Source organism: Platalea leucorodia (genome assembly GCF_965183815.1).
Source record: "Platalea leucorodia genome assembly, chromosome: W".
In the NCBI taxonomy this organism is placed as follows: domain Eukaryota; kingdom Metazoa; phylum Chordata; class Aves; order Pelecaniformes; family Threskiornithidae; genus Platalea; species Platalea leucorodia.
Window position 1 is genome coordinate 45,050,631 of NC_138859.1, and position 25,353 is coordinate 45,075,983.

General features: G+C 44.0%; 1 protein-coding gene across 1 annotated transcript in view; it reads left to right on the top strand.

The window, feature by feature from the left end:
- LOC309601491 (netrin receptor DCC-like) overlaps positions 1-25,353 on the top strand; it is a gene marked incomplete at both ends in the record, with an annotated part of 597,648 nt that overhangs the window by 556,326 nt on the left and 15,969 nt on the right. The window contains 4 exons of the mRNA XM_082334517.1: positions 1,328-1,490; positions 8,194-8,420; positions 11,134-11,250; positions 16,426-16,590. Coding sequence (XP_082190643.1) covers positions 1,328-1,490; positions 8,194-8,420; positions 11,134-11,250; positions 16,426-16,590 — 672 coding nt within the window. The remainder of the gene's footprint in view (positions 1-1,327; positions 1,491-8,193; positions 8,421-11,133; positions 11,251-16,425; positions 16,591-25,353) is intronic.

Here is a 25,353-nt window from a genome sequence, read left to right on the forward strand (position 1 = left end):
CTTCAATGCCTTTTACTCAGCATGGAGATGAAAAAGAAACCAAACTCCAAAATCTTTGGGATTTCTGTACTAGACTGTTGTAATGCTGAAAGGATGGCACTCGCAGCTGCTTGTCTTATTCAGTTGCCTGAAAAAGCGATGAGAAAAGGGCAAATTATTTAAATAACGTAATTAGTTAGGTAAAGGAAGGATATTACATCAGAAAATCAAGGCAGAATATTACAATTAAATTACATCTATCGCTAATTAAAACTGTTATTTGGAGAGATTTGTCCTTTTTTCCTTTCACATTCAGTGGTACCAAAGGCAAGATGAGATCCCAGGCAAGTATTGTTTAATTTATACATGGGACGTTGTGGGGATGATGCCGTATGAAAACTCTTGAGTTACTTCTCTTTTGAAATCTTGGACGTGCTATAGCACAGCTCTTCCCTTTGCATCCCATTGCACCGAATATTTAGTTTTTCTCCAGGCTTAAGTGGAAAAATATTTGGGGGTTTGTGAGTTTCTAATCTTATAGGTTGCCTATAAGATTGCCTTAGCAGGCAGAGCAAAAGGATTACTCGCTGTTTTGTGCAGGTGTCTGTAACATACGGCCCAACGCTGCGTAAACAGCGGCGTTATCCAACAAGATTATACAAATATAAACTGTGCTATTCCCCATGCAATAGGGAAAATACTGTTGAAAGCAAGGGACCAGTGTGAAGTGACCGCTTGCAGTCGGTTTGACTGGGACTTGACACCAGAAATGATGCTATTTTCAGTCCCGGTCTTGCCGCTGCATTGAGACTAAGGAAGCTCATCACTTCCAAAGATTGAGCCCTTAACCTGCTCGAGTGTTGCACAGGGATCGGGGCAGCGTAGCAATAAATGAAATATAATGTGATGCGAGAGTGACTCTGGGGTGAATGCAGTACTGACAAGTGAATCAGGCATTCAGGTTGGCTGATACACAAGGTACGTGTTCGCCTGTAAATACCGAGAAAGACTATACAGGCCATAAAGAAAAAATCCATAGTCCCTGTATTTCCATTTTCAGCTGATAATAGCAAAAATGAGAGTTATTGACTCCCGACATCAGGTTATTAACACCCAGAAGATGCAAAGTCATTACTGCTTAAATATTTTCCTGTTTGCTATACTGCTGAAATACAGCAAGGCATAAATTTCAGCTCTTTATGGCAGCCTTCTGTACCCTCTATCTGCTTTTTCAGAGGAATTCATGCCACCTGACAGGCTTTATGTGTTTTATTTTATGGGCGACTCCTAAAGAGGGAGGGGAGCAAATCCAGCGCTCACCATCCCCTCGTCGTCTGTCTTCTTTCAGAGCCTCCCATCGGGCAGATGCACCCTCCCCACGGCAGCGTCACGCCCCAGAAGAACAGCAACCTCCTCGTCATCATCGTCGTCACCATCGGCGTCATCACCGTGGTGGTGGTGGTGGTGGTGGCCGTCATCTGCACCAGGCGCTCCTCGGCACAGCAGAGGAAGTATGTTCTCAAATCACGGGATGCTCAGCTTCAAAATAGATACGGGCAATAACATTCGTACTGTGAGGTTCTGGGACTGAACTGCATTTTTGGGTCTGGATCTCTTGTAGCTTTTGGAGGCATGGGCTTGGGGACGCTGGCCGTTGCTGGTGAGTGGAGAATGTCCCCTGTCCCCCAGGCTGCAGAGTAAACCATGGAAAATAAGTACCCCCAACACAGCGAGCCTTGAAAAATAAGTCTGCCACGCACAGCTCTCTGTTGTTTATATCGCCAAGTATAATTCAGACACAGGAAAGAATCAATTCCATTGATTTAAAGGAAAAAAAAAAAAGTATTTGTCTGTGCCTGGTGATGCTATCAGACTTTCTGACTCTGCAGCCCTGCACCCGCAGAGCTGAAAAACACAGACGGTCCTGCTCGCTTGCTAACCTTTGCGAGGACGTTATCCTCTCCAGACAGTCTGTCTCCGAAAGTCTGCCAGTAAAAAGCATCAACAACTGTTTCTCCAGATAATTCTCATATACTTGAAAAAAAAATCTATAGAAAATTACGGCGAAAAAATCTTTAGGGTTCTTCTTAAAGGCTATAAAAGGGCAGCAGCGTAAAACACAAAGCTTTTTTCAGTTTTTATGAGAAATTAGAGGTGGGTTTGAAACAGAGCTGGGCTTGACGCATTTAATTAATTGAAAATTAAGGTACTAGTCATTATTTTATTATTACTTCATTGAATTATTATACCATAGTGAAAAACTGGACATGAGAAAGTTTACCGATGGCTTGCCCACAAGAATGATAAATGTTTGCACTAAGGGCAAGACACTATGACACTGATTTGCACTGATGCTTAAAAGAATGTGGCACGAGGAAAGAAGGGATGGTTGGGGGACCAAACAGCTCCCATGTTTGCCGAAATCAGCTTCAGGCTGGTCGAGCACAAGCAGATGGCAGCTTGTAGTGTTTTACAGTCACCAGGGGAAGTGCTTTCTCCAAAGATGGATATTTGAGGGTCGATTTTTGAAATAAGAAAGCTCTCATTTAGGCAGAAAAAAGTAAGGGCTCGTGCTTTTAGGAGTGCTGGGGTGGTTGAATGATGAACTGATTTGAAAATCTGCTTCTATTGTGAGTCTTAACAACTGAAAATCAGGCTGTCATGTGAAGTCAATGGACATTCTTCCGAGTAGTGTTTGGTGAATCAAGGCTAAAGCTCTCTTGAGTTCCTAACAGGGAAAAGGGAACTACGAGAAAGAGAAACAAACAGAGAGATTCATCTATCCAGAATTAGGTGTCTAAAACTTAAATATCCGAGTTTGAATTAATCCACCTTGACCGCCTCTGTAGCCCCTGGGGAGGAACAGGAGCGTTCAAAGAATCATTGGTCTTATTCTGCGACATCGGAAGACTTACCATTTGAAGATGCTTATTGCCGTCCATTGATTAAAAAAATGTGAAGCTGGTGGTTTTGGACTTGCTGTTTAACTTCTAAATGTCTATACTGTAGGCAGGTGAATCTCATCCAAGTTACCCTAAACCGACCCTTTCTGCACTGAAAGTGGGGAAAATATAGGGCAATACAAATTAAACAGCGGCTCTTAAATTTAGCACAACAGGAAAAAAACGTGACCTTCTTCAAAACAGAGGCTCTTGGTGGGAATTACTTTGCTTCTGACCTGCCTGGAGAGATGCATGCTGTGATACAAAGAGTTTAGATTCAGGCTTTTATGGGCAGCTGGTTCTTCGTTTAAAATCACCAATGAACTACTGAACAAAAGGACTGCAGTAGGGGTAAAGGCCAAGCCTCGCTGGATAATGCATGTGTCCTTCCCCAGAGCAAAAACTTGCAGGTGATGGAATAATCTCCTGTAAGCCTTCTGTGGAGGAAGGTCATATTTCTTAAGTTAATTAAAACTTGGCTGAACAAAGCACAATAAAGCATATTATCCAGAACAACCTGGTACTGACCTAGTGCCTTAGTAGGTATTTTCTGTCTCTGCCATCTAGGGAAGAATGAAATATCAGCCGTACAAACCCTGTGACAATTTGATGCCAGGAAAAAAATAGGGGAGAAAAATGTGAGTAAAGATTCAGGTGCAATAACTTACCCCGTTGTGCATAGGGGAACGTATGGCTCCTGCGGTAATTGAGATTTATACCCTCGCCGTAATTACATCTTGCGCAGCACAAGATGCTCGCTGCCCTGTGCTGGCAGAGTCTGCTGATGTGGTGCCATGGAGGACGGACGATGGGGCCGCCCGTCAGCTCCGTCCTTCAATGCACTCCTGGTCCAGGCAGGTCAGTTCAGAGCTGAAGCTTAGAGAAGATGAATCCCAGTTGAATCTTAAAATAAGGGAAAATATCACTTTGTGCAGTGTACACCCAAACTGCAGGACCTGCTTCTTCCAGGAATTTTTTAAGGCTTCAAGGTATCACAAAAATTTGTAACGTGCCAGAACAACTAGCCTATGGACTGGTAACACAAGGTTACGACTACCAAAGGAGAAAAGGTGAGGGTGGACATCTAGTCTGAGCCTGGTAGGTAAATAGTAAGTATTTAAACCATTAAAAATGAAGCATGGTCTTGAGCAAGTGCCCAACCGATGAGTGTGCTGGGTGGGGGAGCGGTGTAAAAAGAGGCTGCAAAAAATAAGCTAAGACTGGTTTAAGTCCTATATAAGTAATAGGGATGCGTCAGAATACATTTGGGAAGGCTCGGGGGAGGCATTAACCAAAGCGTAATCAAACTCAAACTAACGGGGAATGAGTTGGCAGCCACTAAAGAGCCTCCATATGTCACTGCTGTCTTCCCTGGAGATGCTCCTGGTTTCGGCGCTTCCTCCACGCCGGGGCTGCTCATTCGCCTCTGGGCCTCTGCCCCAGCTCTTGTACGGTGGCACGAGGCTGGGTCTTACCAAGGGGGAGAGGACCATGGAGCCAGATGATAGGAGAGACAGGTACTGGTGTTGCAGCTTTTCAGCATGGCTGGCAGGAAATGAAGAGGCCAAAATGAAATAATTTTTCATCTGTAAACACTAGGGGAGGTTTTCTGGAGAAAGAATTGTTTTGTCCTGAGGGAACAGCAGGAGGATATGCTGGGGAGGTTTAGGTTGGACATGAGGAAAAGGTTCTTCACCCGGAGGGTGGTGGAGCACTGGAACGGGCTCCCCAGGGAGGCAGTCACGGCGCCAAGCCCGACAACTTTTAAGAAGCATTTGGACAACGCCCTCAGACACGTGGTGTGAGTTTTGGGGTTGTCCTGTGCAGGGAGAGGAGTTGGACTCGATGACCCTTGCGGGTCCCTTCCAACTCAGGACATTCTATGATTCTATGATTTGGGTTTTTTTGTACAGGACCTCTATACCAGTTGAATTTCCTTTAATCCAGTCCAAAAGGCAAAGTGCACATTTTTGCCAGGCTAAGAGTAAAGAGCAGATAAAATACTAACATGCATCAGAAGGATAATTAAGGTGAAGTGATGTTCGCGTTTATTGTCGAGTATCTTCAAGGTGCTTTGCCAACAGCAGCGCAGGAGGCTCAGGGTTCGTGCGGGAGGTGGTTACATCTTATGGGGCCATTGCTTCTGTGTCCTGCCTCCAAAACTGTCCCTGCTCTATGAGAAAAGACATCTGATCGGACCAGGACCGGGTGGTTACCCATGTTTTTTTTACAAGCAAAAACTTGTTTTGCCCAGGAGAACAGTTTATTTCCGAGATCTTCAGATGGAGACATCTTCTGTTGTTGTTAAAAAAATAAACTAGGCTGAGTTGTTACAACCTTAACTGTTTTCTCTGGGGTAAGGTAACCGTAAAATGAAGGCAATGAAGTGTAATCTCACTCTGGAGTATTCGAAAAATTATCCTATGTAGCATGTGTATATTCTTCGGAGCTATGTGGGTGTGCTGTATAATGGCTGGAGTCACTGCCCTGGCGCTGTTGTGCTGGAAACTATAGACAACGAGGAAGAGTTTCCCCTCCAGAGAGTTTATTTGTTTGGAAACAACAGCTTAAGTTCTGCTCTCATTATTCAAGATTGCATGACCATAATCTATGTTTTAAGAGCAGAGCTGAACTCTCTTTTTATATCCATCCTTAGGAAAAAAATATATATCATTATGGTATGCAAGCTGGATGCATTTCATGTTGTAAAATAATTGAACAACAACAGAAACGCTGCCATCTGAGATCAATTTTTCAATTCCAAACTCCTTGTCTTCCCAATCCCTGCTCCGGTTATAAAATGGGTAATGGACTAAATTTGAATCCCACTGTAAATCTCAACACGAACTTCCGAAGCATCGGTTTCCCTTGCTGCAGCTGAGGTTTGAAGCTGATGTTGAAGCTTTTATGACTGTCTCCTATAGATGTAACGTACAGCAAAGATCCTGCCTCTCCCTGAAATTGAGGGTAGAGGCATTTTCAGAAGCCGAACCTCAACTTCTGCATTGCATAAACAAAACATTCCAGGGGAGGATTTATTTTCATTTGTTGTTGATGACCTTTTCGTAGGCACTGCTGGCTCTGATTCAATTTGCTACTCGCGGGCTGTCAGAACATCAATAATTTGTGAGAAAAAACAATGCAAACCAAGCTAGATCACTGCATATATTTTTAAATGATATCATTGCTGTAGCAGTTTTGTAGTTACGGTTGGAATGACACATTCATTATAAGCCCCTATTTACAGTTGTGTATAAAATTACTTTGGGGCTGAAATTTCTCTTGCCTGGCTCGAGCCTGGAGAAATGAATTATTTTCAATTGCAAGTGACAAAAAAGCTGCCATATCCCGAAGTGAAGAAAGCGGTTCCTTGTTTAGAACCAAAATTATGATCTTTTTTTGAATGAGACGGAAAGGACAACTTTACTTTTTAACTTCGGGCGGGTCATACGCTAGGGTTTGAATGAAAGTGCTCGTAATTATTCTTGTAGGTGTTAATCAGGCTGGTGCTGGGGTCTGTGCAAGAAGGTATTAAAGGACTGTCTTTATTCCTTAGGGGCAAAGTGCAGTGCCTCTGCCCTGTTCTTTGCAATACTGTCATTTTAAATAGTTAACCTGTGGCAATTAGAAAATAATGGACTAAACTAGGAAGTAATTATACCCAGAGACCGACAGTCGTATTTATTTTAAGTGCTGTTCACAAAAATCTCTGAACAACCCCAGCCTCACCTCTACCGCTAACTTTCCAGATCGCATTTTAAAATTAATCTTTTGACCCTTGAAGAGGTTTTGGGGTACCGGCCAGTCAAAGGACCTAAAACAATTCCTGCCTTTAAGGGTGGCAGTTTGAGGCCTGGGATATTTCTACGGAAGTAAAATGCCATTGCCATCGGCTCCTGGGGCTGAGACAAGGCTGTGCCCTCAGTGACATTTTAAATTATAGGGTATGTTTGTTCCTTCTCTTGAAAGCGAAATGTTTGGTGATGCACCCAGTCGTGACGCGTATCTCTTGCTTTCTAGACCAGGCTGCGAAAATTTAGCGAAGAACAGAAATTGACTCCAACAATTGGAGTTTCTTAAAGTTTCAAATTTCCTCAAGCTTTTTTCGGGTAAAATAATCCCATGCCACCTTTCACAATACTGCCTGTCCGATAGGAAGGGCAGTTATCTGAGCACACCTACACAAAGGATGCGCATGGTGTGAGTCCTAGGGACGCCAGCGAGAGGTTTTTCCATTGCTTTCCATGGATTCGGGAAAGAGCTTTCCCTTCAGGAGTTACCCAGCTGTATTTTGGGGTGAGCATATGATGGGGGTAACAAGTAGCTGAGAGCGCTCAGTGTCCTTGGAAATCAAGGTTTTCTTTTTTTTGTTACCTAAAAGTGCACATGAATTTGAAAACATTTGCCTGCGGCTTTTTGTACATCACAAGTATTTCTACTTTTCCACTTGGGATAGTTATATTACTTTCCTTTCGCAAAGTATTTTGAGATGTACAAAGGAAAAAAAAAAGGAGTAAGAGTACTTTTGGATTACTGAGCAAAAAACCTTCACAATAAGCCAGAAAAACTGTTCTTTCAGAGTTAGTTAAATGGATAGATTCCTGATAAGACTTTCTCTACAGCTGTAAATTAGACATTTTGCTCCATATTTAAGGAGCATGTCTTTTCTTTAGAACAGAAAAACATGCGTATTTTGTTATAAATAGCCTGTGTAGTTGAGGGAAGGTGAAAGTCCGAGAGCAGCGGAGCAGTGCCATCCCAGAGGAGGTGGCCCGCTGACATGAGAGCGTATTGTAATACCTATGCATAACTACTCTGGATCTCTGAGCTTTTCTGTAATAAAAATACTGCTTTAGTGTATATTTAAAGAAATAGAACATAAGCCACGTGCCGTTATGGGAGGTATAAGACGCACATAACGTGGCAGAAATGGGCTCGGCAGTTTTCAGTCGCTGTTTGTAGGCGCAGGCGCTCCGCAAGTGCTGCTCTTCCCGAGGTGAAACCGGCCCCTTCCCTTCTGTTCCAGGAATAGTGATTTTCCCCAATTTCTACATCAAGGGGTGCAAAACATGACCCACCCTGCTGAGCCCCAGGCCCATCCTCTGGAGCAAATTCCAGGAAGCCTAGGACCACACCAAGATACCTGCTGTCCTTTGAAGGGCACAACCAGAGGGGTTCCTTAGAGAGACACCAATGAGTAGACATCATTCTTTTGGTCTTATAAAGGGGAAAAATGTTCTTACATGACCGTTTTGATCTTTTTTTGCTGCAGGAAACGTGCAACCCACAGCGCTGGTAAAAGGAAGGGCAGCCAGAAAGACCTGAGACCCCCGGATCTGTGGATACACCACGAGGAGATGGAAATGAAGAACATCGAGAAGCCGACGGGCTCGGACCCCGCAGGAAGGGACTCCCCGATGCAGAGCTGCCAGGACATCACCCCAGTCAGCCACAGCCAGTCGGAAACGCAGCTGGGCAGCAAGAGCACCCCGCAGCCCGGTGAGGGGCTCCGAGGGCCGGAGAGACAGACGTTGGCTGGTTTTCACTTGCTCTGTAGATTTGGGGAAATTCGAATCATAGAATCATAGAATGGGATGGGTTGGAAGGGACCTTAAAGGTCATCTAGTCCAACCCCATTCCATGTACTCCAATTTTTTTTCTCCATCATCAGCATATAAATTTTATTTAAATTAATTTGATATTGCTGGTTAGTGACCTTAGCCCAGCGCATGGAGTCTCTAACAGAGGGTTAAACCTGGCAAGATCCAGGAGGAGATTGGAAGAACTGACAGTTCTGCTATGGGTACCAGGAGAGATGTTTCTAGATGATTTTTGCAGTGGTTTCAGACCAGGGGAAAACCCATAATTTTTTATTTTTACACCATTCTAACAATTTTTAAGTTCAGGAATTCAACTGGAAGTCGAATGTTATTATATTTGCATACCGTGCTAAGAAAAACAGAGGAAAAAGGGTGCGTGGAGAAGTAAGTGGGGGAAAAAAAGAAATGAGAAATGGAGCAAAGGGAGAACATGATCAGGAAGAAGGTCAGCAGCATCACCGGGAGCAGAATTTGGGCCAGGGAGACTTGAGAAAACTTACAGATATGCAGAAAGAAATTCTGTAAGAAAAATGTGGTTTCAGTGAAGTTTCCTCCTCCTTTTTTTAACCTTAGTGCACACAGCACATCACAGGTTTCACTTTAGCTGATGATAACGTTTTTTTCCACCGTAATAACAGAAAGTCCTGGGAGAGGCAGGTTGGGAGTACAGAGGGGGACGGAGGGGGAAACACAGCATGGAAGTTGAAAACATAAACATGCTTGTCTTGAGTTCATCATGAACACGTTGCGTGTGGGCGATGGAGTGAAATAACTCCAGAAGATCGGCTGTCAATAATGAAGGTGGCTTTTTCAGATGCCTCTGATGTTTTTATCCCTTTTCCGTAGCTCCTGTTCTTGCAAGGAAAGAAAAGTTAAAAAGGAACAGTTTTCAAATTTCTAAATGGATCGAATTTCCTGACACTGTGTTTTGGGCTGCTAGTTTACTATTTAGAAGATAATTGTGACAACGATTTCTGTTGGTTTTAAAGCAAAGGTCCTCATTATATTAGACATTGGGAAAACGTATCCAGAAGATTCCCTTTGCCTAAACAGATATTGCTGATGATCAGGAGAGGTGATCCAGGGCCCCGAAAGATCAATGTGAGAGCTTCATCGATCGCAATACGCTTGCAATCGAGTGCATGGTAGGAAGTCATCACAGCGTATGAGCAAGTTAATGACAAAGGCTGGGCTAGATATTTTATGTGTAAACGCCTTGGGCCATAAATAAATGCCTTGATGTTTCTTCCCATTCTGTAATACACAGTTCAGTAATACTGTCCCTGGCTTTTCACTAGCAATTAGGTCTTTGAATGGCCATCGATAGAAGACTTGGCGTTTCAGTCCTGCAATTCGGAGAAGAGTGATTTGGAAAAGAAATAGTCTTTTCATGCAGATCTTTTTCTTTTTTGAGGAATATGTGTTTGCTTGGGTACATCAGAGATGAATATTCTGAGTGGGTATTAAGCTTAACTGTATGACAGTATTAAACTGACTTCATCCATGGTTTATTAAAATAGCAAAAGTAACATAAATATAAGGTTCATGTGAGACAAGGTATGAAGAGAGAAATACAGTTTTTATTTCCTTGCAAATTACTCCACCGAACATCCAGTTCCAAGCACGCTTTCTTTCTGACAAGTGTATTCTCTAGAATTTTTGAATACTTCAAATATCCTATACTAATGTGACTAAATTACAGCATCCACATTTCAAGACCTAAACAGAATATCTAATTGATATAGCTGCTGGGACAGTTTTGAATTGGATTGGACATTAGGCAGCGTATCTCAGCTCTCTGATCCAGATGTGCTAGTTGTGATCCAGGACCAAATAAGGGGAATTTCCAGGCACATCTTTAACTTGCCATGGCTTTTGTAGAAAAAAAACAAGATGCACAGGCTGGAAAAGCCACCGTGAATTACCGGACAGTCAGGACATGGGGCCTCGTGGCATCTCACAAGGACTCACAATCTCACATCATTCTTCAGATGTATTTCGAAGACCCGTTCTTGGCTGCCAGGTGTTGTAGGTACCTGAATTTATGCAGCCTTTTTCTGGTCTCGATACTTGAATTTTAAAATAGTTTTATAACAAGGAAGTTGCAAGAAAAATGTCATATTTTTATGAAGTGAATGGGGTTTTCAAGATAATTTCAGAGACAAAGAAAAAGGGGACATGATATCTTAATTCTCTTACGGGAAAATGCAAACAATAATTTTGTTCAGAAAAGGCAGCCAAAAGAGCCTACACAGCTCTTTGCAGGTGACGATATTTAATGATCAGTTAAAATAACTGAATTCTAAAAAAACCTATTGATCTTTTCTGCTAGAAAAAACTTCTTCACCGAAAGGGCAGTCAGGCCCTGGCCCAGGCTGCCCAGGGCAGGGGTTGAGTCCCCATCCCTGGAGGGATTTAAAAGAAGGGCAGACGTGGTGCTCGAGGACATGGTTTAGTGGTGGGCTTGGCAGTGCTGGGGTAACGGTTGGACTCGATGACCTTAACCGTCTTTTCCAACCTTAACGATTCTATGATTCTATGATTCTGTATAGGGTGAAGAGAAACATTCATTTGCAGCATTTTCAACTGAGCTATTGTGTTGGTTTCTCTAGGTCCTGAGACAGAAGATGTTGGAAGCAGCATGTCCACGTTAGAGCGCTCACTCGCTGCCCGCAGAGCCACCCGTGCCAAGCTCATGATCCCCATGGATTCACAACCAAACAACCCTCGTGAGTACCAGGACCTTCCCCCAACCCCCTTCTGCATCCCGCAAGCCGTGCTCACCCATCTGAAGATCTCATACGATCTTTCAAATATGATCTAGTTATGCCTCATAAAGTTAAATAGCATCAGCAACGTTTTCTTCATAAAAAAAAAAAAAAATACAAGGCCTGGAAGCTTGCCAGGGCTTCACAACGCATCAGTGGAAAAACTATGGAGAGAATTCAGAAAGCATACTTCTGCTAGACTCAGCCCAGGCTAAGCCTAAAGAATCATTGTTTCTGTTTTTACCAGGTGGATAGTGGTGGATAAATCCCTCTGTCTTCCTACTGTAAAACTTGGAAACCAGGGGTAAGAGTTCAAGCTGCCAGAGCAGAAGGCTTTGCACAGATGTATATTGCGATATTATTATTATTATTATTATTATTATTATCAATCATTATAATCAGCTGGACATTATTGCCGTTTCTGCTATATTTTCTTTTGTCTATAGTAGTTGGCCGTGCCACTGTGTGCTTTTTTAATATGGAGCAGCTCTCTTACAGAGCCAAGTAAATGAGGAGAAAATATATTTTTAATAGGTGTTAAATTTTAGTGACCGCAGAGCATTTATCATCAAACAAATTTCATAGATGAAGTGAATCTTCTTTGAAGCAGCAAAGTACACAAGAAAGACAGGAAGGCTGGAGAGCATTAGATAGGTTCTCCCATCCTGCAGAACTTATTAAAATTTCTGAGGTGACCTTGTTTCACATCTGAGCAGAGGAAAGGGATAAGTGAGAGCCCGCAGGCACCGGAGAGAGGGTTTGGCAGTGATGAAGTTCCCGGTGGAGGATGAGGCTTTGGGTCTCCACCTTTCCTCTGAGCAGCCCTGTGGTCAATCTCTTGGTAGCTCTCAGCTTTTAGCTAGAAGTTCTACCTTTGACCTCACAAAATAGATCCGATCAAAAATCCATAGGAATTGGTACATCTGTGTAAATAGTCTGAGTTAAGAAAAATGAACATATACTGACAGAAATCCGTTTCATCACAAAATTTCTTTCTAGCTCTGATGGTTAAATGTAAGCACGTATTTGTAGGTTTGTAGAAGGGCAAATCACAAATGATACATTAAAAAAAAAAAAAAAAAAAATAGAAGGAACTGAATGAAGGAGAGGAGAGGGAATAACCTACCATGGCTTTGTTCACTAAATTACTTAGTAGGAGCTAAGTAATTCCCTTAATTTGTGCTCATGTGTTCCCTTAATTTGTGCTCATTATGGGTGTGATTCAGGTCATGCTGCTCAGCCTCAGTACCCAACCCTTAGGAGGATACAGGCGCCCAAGGAGAGATTGAATTCCACTTCTTCACGCCTTGGGCTGGACATATCACCACATTTCAGCCTCCACCCTCTTTATGGTCTGGAAGGAAGACCTCTGGGTTGAGGGGGAGAAAGCTCTTACTCCACCTGACCATGCCGTGGGAAACACTCCCATCTTGTAACCACGCCAATCTCACAGTCAGGCAATTTGCCCTTTTTTGAGTGGGATTCCTCCTGGGTTGGCCTGGGTTGAAAGGAGGGCAGCAGTCCAAGAAAATGAATAGACTTGGAGTGGTGTAAGCAAAATCAGAACCAAATCAATTGTAATTGCAATGGGTCAATAGCAGTGTTAGTTAAGTACAAGTCAAGTCAACATTATTCTACAGCTTATAGATAAAAGTGCTCTTAAACATACTTAGTTTTTTCAGTGAAATGATGCATTTTGACAAATCATAGAATCATAGAATCGTTAAGGTTGGAAAAGACCCTTAAGATCATCGAGTCCAACCGTTAACCCAGCACTGCCAAGCCCACCACTAAACCATGTCCTCAAGCACCACGTCTACCTGGCTTTTAAATACCTCCAGGGATGGGGACTCAGCCCCTGCCCTGGGCAGCCTGGGCCAGGGCCTGACAGCCCTTTGGGTGAAGAAGTTTTTCCCAATACCCAACCCAACCCTGCCCTGGCGCAGCTTGAGGCCGTTCCCTCTCGTCCCATCGCTTGTTCCTGGGGAGCAGAGACCGACCCCCCCAGCTCCAGCCTCCTTTCAGGCCGTTGCAGAGAGCGATGAGGGCTCCCCTCAGCCTCCTCTTCTCCAGGCTGAGCCCCCCCAGCTCCCCCAGCCGCTCCTCCCCAGCCTTGTGCTCCAGCCCCTGCCCCAGCCTCGCTGCCCTGCTCTGGCCACGCTCCAGCCCCTCCATGGCCGCCTTGGGGTGAGGGTCCTTTGATGTCCTCTTTTCTATTTATTTATATTTTCAACAGTATAAATCTAATCTACAGCGACAACATAGTATGATTTGCAAATAATTAAACTCAGATTTATTAAGAGTCTTATTTGTGCATTTGTGCAGGCTGAGTTATGCTTAATATGTTTCTTTCCCCAGAAGATATAGAATTGCGTCTTTGTCAGATTAGATGCTTTAATTAATTTCTCTCTGTTTGCCTGATACTGAAAGAAATTGTCAGCAGTGAGCAATTAAATAGGTTGAAGAAGCAACATCGTAATTCTGAAGTAAAAAACACATACTGTTAATTGTTAAATACCAAATCTGGAAGTATTCACGCTCCTCTCAGTAATCAGTATTTGCAGTCTTTCAGCACGAATATACTCCATAATGCGCCTTTGCTTGCTGAAGTGGAAGGAGCATAAACCAGATAAATTTGATAAGGTTTTAGTGATATCTTTGATGGCTCTCATGCTGCTGAAATACAGGCAGTCACAAATACCAAGGCTGTTGTATGGAAAAGAGCATTTACAGAGAAAAATAATTGAGAAAGTCTGCAGGGTATCACGTTCAAGTACTGTACCTGTAATTCTGTTTTCTGTTTGTAATCTTTACTTACGAAAGAGGAAAGTAAAATGCTCACAGAGTAAATCCGTTTGGAGAGAGGTTTAGGGGAGGGTTTTTTCTGTTTATCCCCCTCCCTAAAAAGGCAGAAAATCACAACAATTCTTTTTTTTCAGGGAAATACGAACATGTCGCCTCCGTTGCTTTGGCAGCCTCTGGGGTGCTTGAATGCAATTCAAAATGTCCTACTTTGTCATTTCTGTAAGCTGTTCATGGGTGCTGCTTTTTTTACACGATACAGTACATCTTAAATGTAGACCAGTGTTTAGGGAGCTCCATGATTTGATCAGGGAACTTCTGTTTTCAGTGTCTTAGTATATCAATATTAAGCGCAAATTCAATTGCTGACAGGCTATGACAGACCAGATTTGTTGTCATATCTGCTTGAAATTGCAAAGATTTATTGAAAATGTTTGATGTCACCTTTTCTCCAGCTCCTCTGCAACAGAGTACTGCAATGAATAGTAATCCCATCTTATTTTGAAAATGAAAGCGCTAGGTATCTACACCCTAAAAAGAAATGAAGGAGTGGACTTTGAAAAACAAGTTGTTCTTTAATAGGATTCAATAAAGAGTGATATTTTTCACTGTAGCAGCAATGTTATAAATATTGTCAATAAAAATGTCCTATACAGACAAAATGAAATGTCTGAATAGTAGAAATTCTCTTCTGAGAGTGGATGAATTGAACCCAGGCAGCTCTGAAGCTCAAATCACCCAGGTTAGCATTTCTTCATGAGTTTTCTTCATCTCCACGCTTGTCCGTTACCTCTGGAAGTGCAGCGTTGTCTCGCTGAAAGCCGTGTTCTTAAAAATACCCTCGTAAAGGGTCTAGAGCACAAGTCTTACAAGTCTTATGAGGAGCGGCTGGGGGAACTGGGGTTGTTTAGACTGGAGAAGACGAGGCTGAGGGGAGACCTTATTGCTCTCTACAACTGCCTGAAAGGAGGTTGTAGCGAGGTGGGGGTCGGTCTCTTCTCCCTAGTAAGGAGTGATAGAACGAGAGGGAACGGCCTCAAGCTGTGCCAGGGCAGGTTTAGGTTGGATATTAGGAAAAACTTCTTCACCGAGAGGGTGGTCAGGCCCTGGCACAGGCTGCCCAGGGAAGTGGTTGAGTCTCCATCCCTGGAGGTATTTTAAGAATGGATAGACGTGGTGCTCGAGGACATGGTATAGTGATGGACTTGGCAGTGCTGGGTTAACGGTTGGACTCGATGATCTTAAGGGTCTTTTCCAACCTTAACGATTCTATGATTCTATGATTCTAAAGCCTTGGCACCGTCATGGCTTCTTGTGTGACCTTGGGCAGGTAGCCCAATTCGCCGCTCTGTGTAATGGATGTACTAGGAGCTAGAAGTAATTGTAATGACTATCTTAAAGTTTACAGCATTGTTTATAATTCATGTGTGAAAGGTGCTAGATAAGCCAAACCGTATCAGCAAGGAGCCAAAAATCTCTGCTTATTGTTTAGCTGGGCAAAACTTTAATGAGAGCTTCCAAGTTTTTCCTAAAAGCTACAAAGAAATTTATGATTTGTATAGCATTATTATTATCCGCTCTTCAAGCATTGCCTGTTGAAATTAAAGGAGATAACTCACAGCAAAGCCTGAATTCATCAGGCTATGATCTCGGCTTTCAAATCAAAGCATTCCACATAAATTCAGCTCAAGAGCTCAACCTCAACTTCAGACTTTTAGCTACTGGTTTGCTGGCACGTCTCACCCCTGTTCCTTACAGGCTTGGACATTCCTGAGTGGGGAATGCTGCCCAGGCAGCCTCAGCTGATGGGTAAACATGAGGTCTTGTGCCATTGGGGACATCCGAGGGTGTCAGGGACGTTGGTGTGAAGCTGGCAGACATGATGGAAGAGGTGCAGGAGCCCACGCTCCTCCAGAGCAGCGGCTGAGGGCTGCAGGCTCTCCTAAAGCATCAGAAATGGCCCCAGGGACCTGTGCTTAAACAACTGAAACAAGCCCTTAAATTGCCTGATCCATTCCTTCTCGTTTATTTGTCCAGGGATATAAAGCACCCCCCAAAATGTGTTGAATAGCTGGAACACAGGCAAAAAACTATTTAATTTTACAGATAAGTAATTGCAGACTGCACTGGCAATTATCCAATGTATACCAAAGAAAGAGGCATATTTCTGTATACAGAGGTGGGTTCTGTGGGCAGAGGCATGTTTTATACCGAGCATTTGGGTACTTTGCTTTGGAAATGTGGTTGTTTCTGGTTCCCTACTGACCCTCTAAGGACTTTTTTTTAATTTTCCGAAAGCATTCCTTTAATCTCTCTCTCCTTCTTTCCTTTTAGCTGTCGTCAGCGCCATTCCGGTGCCAACACTAGAAAGTGCCCAGTACCCCGGGATCCTGCCGTCCCCGACCTGCGGATACCCGCACCCGCAGTTCACCCTTCGGCCGGTGCCGTTCCCGACCCTCTCTGTGGACAGGACCTTTGGAGCAGGAAGAAGTCAGTACAGTGCTTTTCCTCTGCTCTTTGCTATTAAAGTGTTTGGAAATAGGTTGCTTTCTACAATCGGGTTGTAAAAGCTCTAGCCAATGCAAATCATGCCGCCCTGCTTTTTGGGAGCCAGGATAAGTCCAGTCTGGGTAAGAGCAACTGGCCACGGGCTACCTCTTCTCCAGCAGCAGCTCCAGTTGCAATTTCCAATCTGTACTGAACACCTTAAAAGTTAAAAGTCCCTGCATCTCTAATCCAATCTTGTCTTTTCTGCAGGTCTGTCAGTCGTTTCACTGTACTTTAATTTCCTTTGCTTTATTCATAAGGATATTCCCAGAAAAATGCAGGCTTCAAGAGCTCTTCTTCATCTCCAGGCAGAATCTAGTATTATCACGCATTAAAATCATCCATGATAGCACTTACACAACCTCTCCACGCAGTGTCTTCCCAGGCTTAGCTGCCCTCGCTGCTAGAAACATTTTCTTTCATATCTACCTTGCTAAAATTTAAGCCAATTGTTTCTTGTTTCGATTCTAGCAGGCATAGAGAACAGTTTATTTTCTTCCTTTTGCAGATCCTTGTATCCCTTTGAATACCGTTCATCCTGTCTCACCTCACTCGTCTCTTCTCTAGAGCGAGCTCTATATTCGTTTTTACTCCTCTGGAGTAATAGATTTGTGGTTTGTGTGTTCCCATAAGTATTCTTCACCTTATCATGGGCTGGGGAAAGCTCACGCACGCAGCGCAAGCCCCAGCCTCACCTTCACAACTTACTTGTAAGCCTCTTCCCACCGGCAGCCATCTGTTCTTTGTTCAAGCCTAACGAACGTGCTCTGGCATATTAATTATAGTTGGAGGGCTCATATTTTCTTACAATTCTCCCTTAACTCTGCTGCATATCAAGTCTGAATTATTGACAGATTAATGTCAATCTGTTGCACGTATTTTTTTCACATCACAGAGAGTCTGTGCTGCTGGTCCACGGGGAGCTCATCTTGAAATGACTGATTTTTCCTATTTGATTGTTGCCTTCAGTCAGTTCAGACAGGTCCCTGGGGACCAGTGATTGAAATCCAGTGGTGGGATTGTAAGTAAAAGGTGGGTTCAGGTGTCCTAGTCATCACCCTAATGCCATTCCCCTTCTCTTCAGTGTGGTTGCTGAGGTCCTTTCAAAGCTAGACAGCAATTTTCTCTGGAGGACCTCGCTGGCATAATCAGGTTTTGATCTGCTGCTTAAATTAATACCAAATCCACCACAAACGCAACGCACAGAAACAAAGTAGATTCAGTTTCTTGCTTGGCACACATTAAATGTTGGGGGGAACAAAAATAAAATTAACTACCCCCTGCCTCATCGTGGAGACGGAAGAAGAAAAATTTGAAGACTGAATTGTTTGCCCAGCCATCATCATCGCGACTTGCTCGTAATGGATCTGAGCACCTCCAGCCCTCAGATCCAAAGTCCAGCTGTGAAAGTGAGGGAGGTTTCCCTAGTTCTGCTGATGCCTCAGGGATGCAGGCAGCTCCATTCGGAGTGCTGGCTGGGGCACGATTGCGGAGGGATCGGTTAGGCACAACCCCCAAAATCACACATCCCTGGTGCATCCAGCTTCTGCCTGGGCAGGCCACTAGATTTACACGTGTAGTAATCTGCAGGTGAGATTTCCAAAAAGAGGAATGTCTTTGAAATCCCGTTGGATCCAATGGCTGTTCCTGTGGGAAGGTCTGTATAGAAAGGTACGGGTTTGCATGCATGTGCATGCTTGAGAGTTGAACAGACGATTGCTAATACGCAAAAGTTTTCTGCAAGAAGCTTGTGTACAAAACAGCTTTAATTATTGAGAAGACCTGATGGGCCTTGAAAAAGCTCAGGCAGTGAAGATTTCAGGTAATTTAGGCAATTCCCCGTTAAATAATTCAAAAGCAGTGGACATAGCCTTGTTTGGATAACGGCTAGTTTCAGATTATTGAGGTCTGGGTAATCAAGGCTGTGTGGTATTTTGAAAATTATCTAAGCCCCTTACAATGTGCAATGACAACCTGTTACCGCCATTGCAGTAGCACTCTCTAGCAAAGACTATTGACTTCCAAAGCTCCCAGATCATACAAAATACCTCCAAATGAAATATTCTCTTCCTTCGCTGTACCTTACATTTTCACCGCCACGGCAATGAAGCGAAGGCACAGACAAAATAGTGGAAATAGTGTTTGTTTTCTAGTGATACTTGACACTGTCACAACCAACCAAGCAGTTCACTAGGTTTGTATCATGGCAGTGTTCATTACTTTTCAGTCCAGGGAGGGATGAAGGGATATAAAAGCGTTTTACTGAAATGATGTCTGAAGCTTTTCTCAGCACCGGTGCTGTTGCTGCCGAACGCCAGCACGGGTGACGTCAGCCCATCTGGAAGAGCGCTCAATCTCCAGCGCATCCGACTGAGAAGCAGCTGCTTCGTTTGTGGCTCACCTCCCACTGCCTCACCGACCACCTCACTGCAGCAGAGGATGGGGATAGATTGACAAAATTGCCCTGAACACTTTGAGTTTATTTATTTTGGGCTGTTTTCTTAATACGATCATGCGGTTGAGAGCAACTAGCAGTTAAAGAGACTATAGAGATGACACATAAAGCTTTTTTGCGTGTTTTACCCCTCAGTGAAGAATTCACTTGACGCTTGACCAATTGCAGCTGTGTCTGACAAAGAAATACCCAGCAATAATTCCTCTGAGACAGAGCCTAGCTGCGGTACTGCGTGACCGAGCACCCTATTGATCAAGATGTAGCAATCCCTGAATAAATCATATGCCACGCCATTAGCAAGGGTGTTGCTCTGCATCCTGCCGTGCAGGCAATGCTCGAACACCTTCCTCCGTTTCTGAAGGCCTTTTTCATTGACCTGAAGATTCGAGAGCTGCAACTTTTCTTTAGGACAAATGTTCTACTGAAGAGGAAACTAAAGAAAATGGAAAGGGGAGTCAGGCCCCAGCCAGAGCTTGAATAATAGGCTGTCTTGCTTGTTTGATTACTGCTGGTGACACTACCAACCATAAAATACAATTGCTAAATATCAATTTTTTCCAGACAGAAAACATCTCTGAGCCATAATAAAGTGACTGTTGTCTGGTCAGCAATCCTTCCCACGGTTTGCCTTCTCCTCCAGGCTCCTCCAGAGCTCCGTCACATCCGCTGCTTACAATTTTATCAAGACGGGTAGGAGAAGATGGTGACGTGCCTAGTTTGCCATGTGTTACAGAAGGAAGAAGATGTTCTTTGTTTTCCTCTGCCACAGCTATCGGAGATACTGAGCCATCATGGTCTCCAGTAGGGAAAGAAGAGAGCTGGAGGAAACTGTCTCCCACTTGGGAGGTACTGGGGCGGTCCGATCCTGACCACACTTTTACTGGAGGCAGAGTACTTTTCTTTAGGCTAACCCCAAAGACTACAACCGGTCTAACAAACAGCATCATTTTTAGAGGGAGCCATTCATCAGTGTATTGCCCTGATAATCCACATGATGAAAACTTGGGGATGTTCAGAAAATATGGGGTTTTTTTTAAATAGAGATAGATTATTTTCTAGTATTAAAAAGAAAGACTGAAAGTTGTGTAAACCACAACAATGAAACAATTATATTAGTAGCTTGAGATAGCCATAGAAAAGTATTATGGAATGGAGATAACTTTACCTACATTGATCTGTTAAAGAGAGATGCACAAAAGCAAATATTTGCTGAGCGCCTTTCCTCTCGGAGCTGGCTTTCTGGCTGTGACCGGTCAGCTCTACAGTGAGCCCATCCAGCTGGGAAGCTTAAATCCCTCCTGGGATTCTGGACTTAGTGGAAATGGTCATTTTTATTCAACGGCCCAGTTTGGTTTCAGCAAGGGATGCCACATCTCACAGAAGTGGGATGAGTGCTGCAATGGAGCTGTGGATAAGGTCCTGTTTAGCGCCTCGCTTTCTTTGTTTTCCTCTACAAACAGAATCATCAGCAAAGCAATTTATTTTTTTCAGTATGTAATTCTTTGGATTTAACCACAGATGATATAAAAATGCTTCTGCCATGTTCCCGTGATTCACGTTTAGATTAGGAATTTTTAAAAAGTATTTCTCAAAAGTATTCTTTGGGATGTACCTAAAATTGCACGGGAGTAGTAACCTGACAATAAACGTACTAAAAAAATATTACTGCTTGTGCTACAATAATATCCAGAGATCCCAGCAGGAATGAGGCCCTGGTTTGTCAGCATTATACAAGTGTACAGTCTTGGTCCCGTGGTGTTTATAACCTGTATAAGTTCAAAAATACACAGAAAGCCATTAGCAGATATGGAATAAAGTTCAGTCATTTTGAGTCCCCATCTACCATCACATACTTTGAGTTGTTATTGCCTTCTGTGTTCAATCCGTATTGATTTTTCATTACCTCAGACTGTGGCAGAGCCAACAGCTACAGATCCAAGTGGGAATATTTCCAGTGTTACTTCTTCAGAGAAGATATACAATGTAAAAATATGTTCAGAGACCTAAATTCATTAAACTGGTTGTACCAACCAACAATTATGCGAAAGCAAAGGGAAGATCAAAAGACTTTATATCAGATATTTATTCTTCTGCTTGGTGAGCAGTGTCCATGGCTATTGAAGTTCAAAGCAAGCTCATTCTCAGTGTTCCTCATATATAAGATGAATGCAAGTAGGGCTTTACCCAAGGCTTCTCCAAAGCAATGAGAGACCCTAATTGGTTTTACTGGGCTTTAGAACAGTTCTTCATGTGTAGCATAATATTTTCTTCACTCTGGCAAAATATTTTACTAAATTCAAGAGCAAAAGATCACAACTGGAATGCAGCATGGTGTTGTCTGCTTTATCCTAAAGATCAATTGGGAGTCTACTTTCTGTAAAAAAAAATAAGGTAATAGTTGGATTAGTCGAAATAATCGGAATCCTTGGGCACTTCTCTTGAGGTGTATGAAGGCAAGTATCTGGCTGCTAGGCAGGGGATTGATGTAGGTGATGTAGGCAGCAGTAGCGATGTGCTCATCTTCATCCATCCTTCAGATAAACAATCCATCCTCTCTTCCTGCAGGGACTTGAGTGAGCTGCAAATTGATGGTTCTCATTATGTTTGCAAGCATGCACATCTGATTTGAGAAAAAAGTCTTCTCAAGCATGAAGCACCTTCATTAGACCACTTACCTTCAATATTTAAATCCAAACTCTAGCTTCTAATTTTAATAGAGTCATCACACCTTTCTCTTCAGTAATAGCTGGAGGATAACCTGAAATCTTTTATGTAATAATGGTTATGTAGGTCTCCAGATAGTACAACTAAATCCGTAAGATAAAACGTACCCATGTGCTAAACCAGTAATTTAATAGAAAGGCTTTTAATGCAGAGACTGTTACGCTGATGCTAGCTGATAAAGCTGATGAAGCTTTGTTATCTGAGAGCACCACTGCAGAAAATACCAAGAAGGTATTTATTTGATGGTGAGTAGCAGTAAGTGTCTGGTTTACTTGTTTCTCCAAGCAGGTCAAGAGCATCCCAAAAGAACTATCCTTAAGGACCCAGTGAAAAGTGTTGGGCTCCATCGGAAGTTCAGACTTTGACAAATATGTTGAAAGACATTTTGAGGCTAAGAGCATAGACAAAAGGCTTTATTTTTACTTTAAGCAAAGGCCTCACCAAGGATTTGCTCCAGAAAGCGTTGTAACCTCAGATGTATACCTCTATGAGGCTCACATACTATTTTCCATCTTCCTTGAAGGGAAGACAGGGTGAAGGGAGAGAAGGGACCAGTGCCCATGGTAGCCTAGAGCAGCAACGCGCTGTGACACTTTCTTGAATGTGCGAGCAGTGAGTAAGGGTGGAATGAGCTAAGCTGTCATTCTGCTCTGCCCTGTTACAAATAACCTCGATATCTTTGGCCTCCTTAAGGAGAATATTAGTCCTCAGAGCAGAAAACAGAGAGGGGTCTGCTGGGCAAGGAAGGAAAAGGTGAGCTAGGGCGATGGCATGATAATGCAAAGAGCGATGAAGGTGAAAACAAGGAAAGTGAGACACGGTCGAGCAAACTTTTACAAACTGTAGATGATTTTGACCTTGGCTGGATCCTGTAGTTGGGTTCCTATCCGTGGTGTTCAATATTGCCAGGGATGTCTGTGATATTGCCATAGGAACAAGCAATGGGGCTGTGGAAATGAGGACAAATCCTCATTTCCATTTTTCAAAATTGTTTTGCCACTTAGTAGGTTGTAATTACTTATATACTTTGACATTAATTATTATAAAATGCCTTGAGATTTGACTTGGCTCTGTAATTGCATGTTATTTGCACAATGAGTTCTGGTTGTTGCGGCAGGCTTTGAAAGAAACCAGATCCTCTGGAGCATTTTGGGTCCCAGTATAATAACTAATTCTGCTATCTATGTGTCAGGAAGGTTGTTTTCTTCAGTAAAAGGTTGAGCTTTTCCCAGATTTCTGTTTCCTGCCACAAGCTGCATGATTAACTGTTGTGCTGTGAGCCATCCTGGCTGGCATAGATACTGTGGAGACACTGGACAACACCGACACGCTCAAATTAAATAAGTTCCTGTTGTGATCAGGCTCTTCACTAACCAGTTTGTTTCCTTCCACTGTTCTGGTTGTAAATAATGTTAGGCCTTGTGGGCACTCTCACCATGGGGAGAACTTTCTCCAGTGCTGCTCCTTGGGGCAGTGGAGCAGGAGCTGGGAAAGGGGCCAGGAGAAGCCACGGACCCGAGCTCCAGGGAAGCCTCAATGGCACTCGTGATGCAGGACTTGGAAAAGAAGATATGAGATGGAGTTTTCCATCCAATTCGCTTATTCTCATCCTGCAATAGGAAGAAAATAGAAATAGAAGTGGCAGGCTCTTTCCTGTGGCATGGGGAAATGAATTTCTCGCTGCCATCCATAAAGCACCACAGCAGACCTACACTTATCAGTCCTCCTAGTAATTAATTCTGAACTAGTTCAGCTTGTCTTGGCAGGCATGGTGGTCAGGAAGAGATTTTAAAGGTTTTAAAGTTTTCAAAACTTTGAAGGCTGTTGTTTATTCCAAGTACAGTTCCCTTACAAGAACAAAATAATCTCTTTTCTTCGGAATTCTTTTTTCTGTCTTTGTTTGCTTTCTTAAACTTCTTAAAGTCTGAGTAATGTGGTACGGTATTGTTTCCTGGTGTAAACAGCAGCAGTGAGTTTCTCTTCATGACCAAGAGTCAGCGTTAGGTAAAGAGCAGTGCCATAAATCTGGGCGATGCCGTCGGGATGTGTGAGTGTGCATCCCCCCTCTTGCTGTCTTCTATCCCTCTTCCTACACAGCATCTTCTTCACTGCACGCGCTCCATGGAAGATACTCTGATTTTAGACTACAGGATTAGAGGATTTTGCATCTAATAAGTTTCAGGAGAACCTTTTTCTGCATTCAAAGTACAGGTGATGTTAGACAACACTGTGGACCATACCCATGCTGAAAACTCCTGTACAATGATAATCATATTCATAGAATCATAGAATCGTTTAGGTTGGAAAAGAACTTTAAGATCATCGAGTCCAGTCATTAACCTATCACTGCCAAGCCCACCACTAAACCATGTCCACGTCTACCTGGCTTTTAAATACCTCCAGGGATGGGGGCTCAACCCCTGCCCTGGGCAGCCTGGGCCAGGGCCTGACAGCCCTTTCGGGGAAGAAATTTTTCCCAATATCCAACCCAACCCTGCCCTGGCGCAGCTTGAGGCCGTTCCCTCTCGTCCCATCGCTTGTTCCTGGGGAGCAGAGACCGACCCCCCCGGCTCCAGCCTCCTTTCAGGCCGTTGCAGAGAGCGATGAGGGCTCCCCTCAGCCTCCTCTTCTCCAGGCTGAGCCCCCCCAGCTCCCCCAGCCGCTCCTCCCCAGCCTTGTGCTCCAGCCCCTGCCCCAGCCTCGCTGCCCTGCTCTGGCCACGCTCCAGCCCCTCCATGGCCGCCTTGGGGTGCGGGGCCCAGCGCTGAGCACAGCATTCGAGGGGCGGCCTCACCAGTGCCCAGCGCAGGGGCACCATCCCCTCCCTGCTCCTGCTGGCCACACCGTTCCCGATACAAGCCAGGATGCCACTGGCCCTCTTGGCCACCTGGGCACCCTGCTGGCTCATGTCCAGCGGCTGTCGACCAGCACCCCCAGGCCCTTTCCCGCCGGGCAGCTCCCAGCCGCTCCTCCCCACGCCTGCAGCGGTGCCTGGGGTTGCTGTGCCCCCAGGGCAGGACCCGGCCCTGAGCCTTGCTGACCCTCACCCCGGGGCCTGGGCCCATCGCCCCGGCCTGGCCAGGGCCCTCTGCAGGGCCTCCTGCCCTCCAGCAGATCGACACTTCCACCCAGCTTGGTGTCACTGCAAACTGACTGAGGGTGCCCTCCATCCCCTCGTCCAGATCATCGATGAAGATATTAAACAGGACTGGCCCCAGTACCGAGCCCTGGGGAGCACCACTTGTGACCGGCCGCCAACTGGATTTAACTCCATTCACCATATTACAATATTACCAATTACATATTGTAATTTATAGTTTGGGTACAACATGAGTTTCTAGAGGGCTGTAGAAACAAAGGGCTTTTCTCTTTGTCTCAACCTTTGTTTTCCTTAATACTACGTTTGCTTCTGGTTTCTGGCATGGAAAGTCCATGACAGAGGTTGATACTGAAAGCTTTTAAGAAACACTGCAGAACGTAGGGAAGCTGTCTTTTATATCAGGAGGTTGACATGGAACATTTAAATCTCTGAAGAA